This window comes from Solanum stenotomum, chromosome 2 (assembly GCF_019186545.1).
Source record: "Solanum stenotomum isolate F172 chromosome 2, ASM1918654v1, whole genome shotgun sequence".
NCBI classification, from domain to species: Eukaryota; Viridiplantae; Streptophyta; class Magnoliopsida; order Solanales; family Solanaceae; genus Solanum; species Solanum stenotomum.
The window spans coordinates 59,127,860-59,137,816 of record NC_064283.1 but is presented as its reverse complement, the minus strand read 5'-3'; the positions used below and the strand labels follow the sequence as shown (position 1 = coordinate 59,137,816).

The window sequence follows — 9,957 nt, the reverse complement described above, 5'->3', positions numbered from 1 at the left end:
AACAATGAGATATAGAATCCTTCAAAAGTAGCACATTTTTGAAGGATCCGACATAGGTACAACATTATATTTGCAAAGTTCGAGTAAAGTAGCCTTCAACTATGCTCAGGTCAAATGACAAACAAAGAGAGCATATAAGCAAAAACAAGAACAATAAGATGGAAACCTTAAAGGATGCCAAAACAGATTTATCATTACAAAGTTGGCACAGCAGAATACAAGTTCAACAGAAGTTCCAAATTCTGGTTAAGTAAGCTGGTAAGTTTACTTATGTTGCTCGGGCTCTTCAAGAATGTCGATAGAGGTGTGTCAAATCCTCCAAAAGTAGTGCAGTTATGAAAGACTTGACACATGTGTGACAACATTTTTGGAGAGTTGGAGCAATATAGCTTTCAACTACGATCGGGACAAATGAAAATCAAAGAGAACCATGTAAAAACTAAAAGAAAAACATAAGATAGAAACTTTATGCCCAAAACAGATTTATCATTACAAGTTGGCATAACAAACTAAACTTCTGGTTAAGTAAGCTGGTAAGTTTGGTTCATTACAACAAAATTCTCTGCTAATTTCATGTTTGATTAAACAGATGCCAACTGAGTTTATGGTGTCTACTATAGAAGAGCTTAACTACCTCTGCTAATTCCTACACTGGGATTTACAAGCTCGAGATTTCAGAGACTTACCTCTCTATAACAAGAAAAAAGTTTCAAAGAAACAGTCTCGGCTCTTCTGTTCTTCCAAATGCTAATATCAAGATCCCAAAGGCAACGAATGAGGTAATTGCCAAGCAGAAGAAGTTGCTAAAGCTCTGTTGTTCCATCCAATATAAAGCGCCCCCTGGCTTTCAGCAAGCCTATAATTTGAGCTATACTCCTTCAACATGACCTTGATGGTCTCAGCAACCAATGGACTCAGCGGGCATGGTGTAAATCCAGCCATCAAAAGTCTTGACCTCCACTTACCAAAAACTTCATGCCTTTCCACTCTATCGGCCCCTTCACATGCTATGAGATTGACAACATCCCGTGCAATACAATGCTCCTCTGATCTGATCCGCTGCATGTCATTCCTCGGGCGAGTTACATCGACTGATTCGAACATTGCTTTGTGGTAATCTAGAGTTTCACGGAACCTTGGAAGGAAAGGGGCAGTATTGGTGTTCATTTCTTGTTCAACTAGGGCCACGATTTTGGGAGACAAGCTCTTGACTAGTCTTAATAGGCGGTCTCGATGGTTCATAGTGCTTACGCTCTCGTCTGGCATGTGGTGCAACATGTAAGGGAAGTTAATTGCCAGGCTTTCTCCATGTCTAACTCGTAGGTTCTCTAGTTTGACCATACAGCCTGACAATGCAGCATTATGGAATTCGAAAGGCACTCCGCAGGACTTGGCAATGCTCGCTAACCTTTCGCCGATTAGCTGAAGTCCACCACCGCGTGCATGAGCTGATTGGGAATCATCAACGCCTGTGATGCGGAGAAATGGCGGACCACCAGGCCGACGAGCCAGATAGTGGATGAGGAACATCCATTGACTTCCCTGTGCAATTTGAAAATCAATGATATGGATTCTATTCTCGTTCTTCATGGCTTCGCTTATGACAACATTGGCGGACATATAAGCGAACTTGAAGTAAGGGGTGATGTGATAGAGAACTTGCATGTAGGACAACAATTCTGAGCTAGTTGGTTCGTTGCATTTAAGATTTTTGTATATGTTACTTCCGGAGGACAATAATCGTGCTCTTAGACCTTCCAACATGTATGCACTGAGTCGTTGCATAGGTTCCCCAGAAACCGATACCCTTTTCTCCAAAACATTCATCAGAACTTCTGCAGTCGAGGTATCAGCTTCATCTACTGCTTCAGCACAGGCAACAAGTAACTCTTTCAAGTCCAATCTTGAGGCTACATCCAATACTTGGTTCTGCCTTGTCAAGGAAAAATGTTTTGAGACTACACCATTTAACGAGCAACTGCAGCTGTCATCAATATCGGATTCAGGCCTTAGCAAATTATTATTCAGTTCCCGCAGCTCATGCTTCTTTCCGTTGCTGTCATCAACTGCTGAACACAAACTTACAGGTGAACCAGAAGTGTTCTCGTANAATGTTTTGAGACTACACCATTTAACGAGCAACTGCAGCTGTCATCAATATCGGATTCAGGCCTTAGCAAATTATTATTCAGTTCCCGCAGCTCATGCTTCTTTCCGTTGCTGTCATCAACTCCTGAACACAAACTTACAGGCGAACCAGAAGTGTTCTCGTAAGAACGACGTTGTTCAAACATGTTTGACTGAGAACATTGAGGAGAGAAAGGACTCCTGTTGGAAGAGATGCTTACGGAAGGATCTGCATCGTAGATGGCACAGTCAGTAGCCGGAAATGAGTCCATAGTGAAGAACTTTTCATTCTGTGTCTTTAAAGAAACCTCTGTTCCAGAGTTGCTACCATCGTTATAATTGCTGTTGTCAGAAGCATGGCAAGGGGTGTAGTATTGCTGAACTTGCTGCATTGGCTGATTGTACAATTTATGTACACCACACGGCCTTTGAGGTCCCTGAGATGCTTGCATCTGACAATAAGTAACTCACTCACTGTGGGCTGTGCCAAAGGAAGACACTGATCAGCAAATGTCTACACTAAAACTACTCACGACATCTCAAAAACCAAAGGCTCTTTCAGAAGAGAATGACTGCTGAATCTGAAGCACTAGAGCTAGAATGGATATCTCCAGTACACTGCCGATGCAGTTGTCAGAGCCAGCAAAATCTGCCAAGAAGTAAAACATGATCAGTATTCTTAGTGAGATCAAACTTTTAAAACGAATACTAAAGATCACAAGAGATTGTCACAATATAACAAAAAAGCCTTCCTTTTACAGCCAAAATGCAATTTTGATCAGTGTCAAAGAAGTTGTGGACAATATTCATGCTCATAAACAAAACAACACAGAATTAGGAAATGTTATGACAAGATTCCACATCATTTTGATGGAAAATTACGAAAGGATAGAATCAAAAGAAGAATATACCCAAAAAAAATGGTAATACACAAAGTATGATCATTCATCAAGGCCTAAAGCATTCGAGAAATGGAAATGCTTATCAGATCAGTAAATCTAACATTTGAAAACGTTGCACTCTCTCCTTGACCAAGACACATATATAGGAAAGAATTAGGGAAAACGTTAAGGGAGACTAATCAATGAAGTTGTTGTTGCAGTTCTAAATGAGGAACAATGAATTAGTTGAGGATTCAATGTAACTACCTGCATTTAGTAAATGAATGAAGAAAGCCAACAAATGCACCAGACTTGTTGGTCGATAACTCCGAAAATGACATGATAAAAAACACAAAGGCAGTAGTGGATTTACCAAGGGTTTAGAAACTTATCGAAAAATAATAAAAAGAAAGCCCCATTGTTGATTTTTTGAATAAAATGATACCCTTAACATCAAATATCCTTTTATATTACTACAAACAGTGGATTACCTTTAAACAAAGAGATAAATCTTCAAATTCAAGCACAATCACGAAGAATTAGCAAGATAATCGACAAATTATCAAACCTCGACTTAGGCTAGCACGGCTTGCTATGCTCTTCAACCTCCATCTCCCTAACTCAACCTCTTAATTTGTGGGGAAAAAAAGTCTATCTAAGGCTAGCTTTGAAACTGTAGGTTGTTGTTTTTTTGGTTATACAGTCAATAACAAATTAAATGAAACACGACGAAAAAGAAGTGAGCAGTTTGACTAGGAATAAATCTTCGTGTTTGTTTATCTTCAACCCTTCCACCCCCTACCCCACCCCACCCCACACATCTTCCCCTCGCTTTCCACAACTAACCAGGTCTACATTGATTTCCCCTTTCTTTACTAATAAGATTAAGATTTTTCTGTTTCTAACCCCAACCAGCACCTCAAACAAATATCTCTACAAAGATAACTCAGATCATTAACTCATAAACATCCCTCAGCTCTCAATAGGCACCCTTAACCAAAGGCTCAGATCGAGGTAGGAAGAAAAATCCTGGTAGGAAGCGCTAGAGCTTCCCTTAATAATGGGCCTTACACGGATTAATTTGGGACCCCAATGCAGTACCAAACACTGGATGAAAACAAAAAATCTCCAGTTCTACTGATTACTTAGCATGTAACATTGAACCTAAGTTAGCAAACAACAGAAGAAAAATAAAAAAGAAGCAACCTTCATACCTTAGAAATGGAAAACAGACAAACAGAAATGGAAAAGCAATAAAGCCGCAGTACAAATGACCAAAGCTCTAGTTTTATTTTTGGAAAACAGGGAAAATATATCCCTCAACTTTGCAATTTAGAGTGGAGATATCCCTCGTTAAGAAGTAGTACATATTTTCCCCTTCTCCCTTTATTTTTTTTGGAAAACAAATAAAAGAGAGACATAGACTGAACTCCAAGGAAAAAAGAAAGACATAGACTCCATATAAAAAAAATCTTTTCTTCTTTTCTAAGGTACGCGTTGAAACAGTAATTTCCTGGTTTTTTCAATATACAGTCAATAACAAATTAAATGAAACACGATGAAAAAGAAGTGAACAGTTTGACTAGTAATGAATCATCGTGTTTGTTTATTTCCTAAAAGATTGATTATCACCTTATTTCGTTGTTGTTACTATCCTTTCTACTGTATGTTGTGTATAGTTTTTCATTTCGCATTATTTTGTTATTGTTCTTCTAAACTAAGGGTCTATCGAAAAGAACCTCTCTCTATATATATAAGGTAGGAGTAACGTGTGCTTTCGCTCTACCCTCTCCAAACCCCACTTGGGTATGTTGTTGACTAAAACACTATACTTTAATTCTTTCCTTATTCATAGAATCAACTGAACTCCAAGGAAAAAACAGAAACATTGACTCCATATCAAAAAAGGCAATAACTTTACAAGAACCACTAAAGACTAACAACACCAGAAACTCAAACCAAACATTAAACAAATTAAACCAAAGGTCCATAGAAAATCAAACACTACTGACCAATTTTCCTACCCACCTCGACTAATTCCACGGCATATCTACATGGGCAGCTCAATGCCTTTAAAAATGAGGCATCTGCGAAAATTTGAAAGGCCCAATTTTTTTTTAGTAATTATAAGCCTTTTTAACAAAAACATATTCTATATTTTTTAATTTATTTGTCTTTTTTTTAGTTTGTTTTGAAACATTAATTAATATTTCTTTCTTTTTTGTCAATTTTTAAATTTAACTTCCACGTGATAGGTTTAAGACCACAAGATTAAAAAATATTTTGGTATATATATATATAGTTTAACATCATAGAAAAAATAAAGTTTTGTTACTAAAACGAAAGAAATTACGAACCTAAGACTTCACAGTTCTTAACCCCTTCATTGACCACTACGTCACACCCTTCGGTGCAAACCAGAGTTAAATAACTCATTAATAATTTTTAAAAAAACAATAGAAAAAGGGTAACAAGAAATTAGTTCAGTGAGTATGACAAACCTTCAAAACATTACTCAAAAAGATATATTTTTGAAGAATTCAGACGAAAGTTGGAACCTTTTTTTGCCTTCGGCTAAACACACATTAAAACAAACCAAAAGTCAGCAGTTGATAGAAACAATTTACACTAATTCAAAAATCAAACAGTTCTTAATAAGCCTAATCTTTCAAGAAACAATTTACTCTAATTCAAAAATCAAACAGTTCTTAATAAGCCTAATCTTCCAAGAAAAACAAGGATTATCACTCAATAAAGAATAAAAATAGAAAATTGCAACAAGAACCTACAATAACAAAGTATAGAGTATAATGCAGACCTTCGAGATAGAGAGAGTCCGTATACGAAAGGGCAACAGGAACATCATAGAATTAATTCAAAAGATCAATCAAAAAGATGTTTTTTTAAAAGAATTCAAATGAAACACATATTAAAACAAACAAAAAATCAGCATTTATAGAAACAATTTAGACTAATTTCAAAAATCAAACACTTCCCAGTAAAACTAATTTTTCAAGAAAACTAGTTTACATAACACAAGAACAAAAACATAAAAAGATAACAAGTCAAAAAGATGTTTTTTAAAGAATTCAAATGAAAATTGCAACTTTTTTTTTGCCCTTTTGCTAAACACACCTTAAAACAAACCATTCAAAACTCAAACACTTCCTAGTAGTACAATTTTTCAAGAAAATTAGATTATAAAACACCAACAAAAACAGAAAAGGTAACAAGATCATCATAGAATTAATAAAAAAGATGTTGTTTTAAAAAAGAAATTAAGAGGAGAGATAGAACCTTTTTGTCTTCTGTTAAAACAGAGATAGAAAAGGAATTTGCCTAGTGTGTTTTGCTGATGGAGAATATGAAGAATTTGGTATTGGCTTTATATAGTCAAAATAAAAGAACTCGGAAATAGAGGGAAATATTGCCATCGTAATTGTGATGTAATGCTTAGCATAACATAAAATAAATTACTCGTTTTATTCTTTAAATGGATTGATCTTTCAATGTAAATATGTAACTGAAGTTATGTCCCGTGAGATATTATGATAAGAAAATATAAAATGATTTTTGTCCCGTGGAAAACATTACTCACTCTATTTTAATTTACTTTTTCCTTTTAGGTATGTCCTTTAAAAAAAATATAATTTTTCTGTAATTAAAAATAAACTTTAAAGAAAAAATAGAGGTAATATTACTATTTTATCTTTTGACTTATTAAATTTAATTTTTGAGAAATGTGTTAGATGATAAATATTATTTAATAATAGCAAGGGTAAAATAAACACAAAAGGTAAATTATCTCTTGATTTTTTAAACTAGACAAGTATTGTTGGACAACTATTTTTAGTATAATGGACAACTATTATTGGACGGGTGGAGTATTTGTTTAGATCGGAAAAGAAGATTCATATCTCCAAATTTAANAATAGAGGTAATATTACTATTTTATCTTTTGACTTATTAAATTTAATTTTTGAGAAATGTGTTAGATGATAAATATTATTTAATAATAGCAAGGGTAAAATAAACACAAAAGGTAAATTATCTCTTGATTTTTTAAACTAGACAAGTATTGTTGAACAACTATTTTTAGTATAGTGGACAACTATTATTGGACGGATGGAGTATTTGTTTAGATCGGAAAAGAAGATTTATATCTCCAAATTTAACTTAGAAGTAAATATCTTTATTTTTTTTGGAGAGTACAAAGTCATACCAAATCAAAATATATTTAATCTTGTAAAAAAAGTAAAATTGTATATCAAATTATAACAATGCCACATACAATTAGGAGATATTACTTTTTATGAGGAACATAGATTAAAGATTAATACAAAATAGGAATAAATGTTCAAAGGACCCTTTTTATCTTTTCCTCTATTTTCTTGATTTTGCCATGTACTGATATTTTTCGCATAATCGAAAAATCTTCGAAAATCTATATAATTTAAAATTTGATTATTTTTTTCATACAAATGTTAAGTATTTCACTTGAAGGCTTTATGTGTGTGAATTTGATTAACTGAATTCTTACAAATTTTCAAAGTAGATGAAATTAAATTTATTTATAGTAAAATTAAATTCATGACGTATACATCACGTCATTTATGGATTTATAAAAAAATACCATTTGCTTACTAAATTTTAAAAAAAATTACTTAAATATATTAACTAAATCTTTAAGAAAACTATAATTTCAAGCATACATCACGAGTTACATTTTTACCATTAGATCAAAGCCTAAGCCCCTAACCCCCAATGCAACAATTTACCAATGAAGCGGAGAAGGAGTAAATACTTATTGGCGTGTTGAAAAATATACTCCTATATATTAGTTTTTAAACACATATTTTATGTGTGCATATCTCGTATAAATTATTTTTAAAAAATTATACATATTTTAAAACTATTTGTTTTTGAGTTATAAAATAGTAATTTAAGTATTTGAGAATCACTTAGTTCTTCAAATCTAGAATACCTAAAGAACATTCATCCAACTACTTCAAATGATCATGTGCTTGTTTTGAAATGATTGAAAAATATTTAAACTAACAATTAATTTAGTTAGATACAATGAAGTTTTTTTTAAGAGTTGCTAAAAAATTTGTGAGTGCTTAAATTATACGTATTTAATAAAAATTAAATTGATTATGTCTTCTTAATTATGTACATTCTTCTTTGATACTAAATTAGTCAAGATGCGTGTACTTTTATCATTCTGTCTTTTCATCTCCTTTCTTGTTTTTGCCATGTACTAATGTTTTTCATGTAAACGGAAAATCTTTAAGAATTTGTCCCATGTAATTTTAAATTCCATGAATTTGATTTTTTGTTTTTCTTCATGCAAATGTATGGTATTTCACTTGAATGCTTCATGTGTGTAGATCGATATTTCACTTGAATGTTTCATGTGTGTGGATCTGATTAACTAAACTTTTGCAAATTTCTAAAGTTAGTAAGATCAGATTTATTTATAGTAAGATTTGAACTTGTGCAAATCAGATCTCGTAGCGTATGCTTGAGTCACACATCACATCATTTATGAGTTTATAAAAAACATTTATTATCTGTTCACTGAATTTTAAATAAATTACTTAAGTATACTAAATAATCTTTAATACAAATGCATCATCTGAGCTTAAATTATTGAATTCTATTAATTACGCAAACATTGTAATTTTTGCAACCCCCCCCCCCCCCACCCACCCACCCCCAACATTATGAATTATGTTTTTACCATTAAGTCCAAGCCCTACCTCCTAATACAACAATTTACCAATGAAGAAGAGAAGGAGTAAATATTTATTCGTGTCTTTAGTATATGTATTAATTTTTTGACACATGTTTTATGCGTGCATATTTCGTGTAAATTATTCTTAAAAAAAATAAAAAATAGTTGCATACATATTCTAAAAATATTTGTTTTTGAGGTTGTAAAACAGTAGTTTATAAATTAGTTAGTTATTCGCAGCTAAAAAAAACCTCAAAAACATCCCTGCATAGTGCTTCAAATGATCTGCAGCTAATTGTTTCGAAATGATTGAAAAATATTTAAATCAAATAATAATTAATAATTAATTTAGTTAGATATAATAAAGTTCTATTAGGAGTTATGTGTGACTCTTATTAACAAAACTCCTACAAATTTTCAAAGTAGGTGAGATCAGATTCATCTACAATAAGATTTGAACTTGTGACATATGTTTAAGTCACGCATCACAATATTTATGAGTTTATATAAAATACATTCTGTTTATTAAATTTTAGTAAATTACTTAAACATATTAAATAAATTCTTAACACAAATACATCATTTAAGGTAAAATTATTGAATTCTAACAAATTTATAAATAAAACTGTAATTCTATTTCCAACAACACGAGTTACATTTTTTCCATTAGGCCAAAGCCCTAATTCTAAAACTAAGGGTAAACATATAATGTTGGCCCAAATGACCACGTAAGCAAGTGTCGTTAGGAGCTATTTGGTTGATGATCTTTAAATATAAGTTATTTTGGGATAAGCAATTTCGTATCATGATTTGAAATCATATTGTTTGAATATATGATTTGAAATCATAATTTCAAAACTCAAATTCCCAAAAATAAAAAAGACTCATACTTGGCATGATAAGATGTTCATACCAACTACCACATGAAAAATTATAGTAAAGAATAACTAGTTACTATTATTGTTGACAAATGAATCTTTATAAAATTATTTGTACTTGAAAGTTTGTAATCGCAGCATGTACTTATAAAAGAAACACGGAGATATATGATTTATCAATGTGGCGCCTTACGATATTTGGATATCATGTTTGTGAACCATGATTTGCTTATTTGGAAGATTGTATAATTGATTTTTTTTAAAATAGTTTTCACAACTTATAGAATTTTCATGTTTATAAGAAAATATACAAGTTAAAAAATTTAAAATTACA

The 9,957-nt window shown here is 32.3% G+C and overlaps 1 protein-coding gene across 1 annotated transcript; it reads right to left on the bottom strand.

Annotated features, from left to right (window-relative positions):
* Window positions 1-437: 437 nt before the first annotated feature.
* LOC125856968 (scarecrow-like protein 21) lies at window positions 438-6,348 on the bottom strand. Its single transcript, XM_049536632.1, has 4 exons — window positions 6,306-6,348; window positions 5,510-5,582; window positions 2,111-2,776; window positions 438-1,937 (listed from the first exon to the last, which is right to left on the bottom strand). The coding sequence occupies exons 3-4, from the start codon at window positions 2,577-2,579 to the stop codon at window positions 754-756; spliced, it is 1,653 nt and encodes a 550-aa protein (XP_049392589.1). The 5' UTR covers window positions 2,580-2,776; window positions 5,510-5,582; window positions 6,306-6,348; the 3' UTR covers window positions 438-753.
* Between the last annotated feature and the right edge of the window lie 3,609 nt (window positions 6,349-9,957).

Excerpts from the sequence above, each read along its gene's own strand:
- LOC125856968 (XM_049536632.1), bottom strand. The coding sequence starts at position 2,579 with ATGCAAGCATCTCAGGGACCTCAAAGGCCGTGTGGTGTACATAAATTG.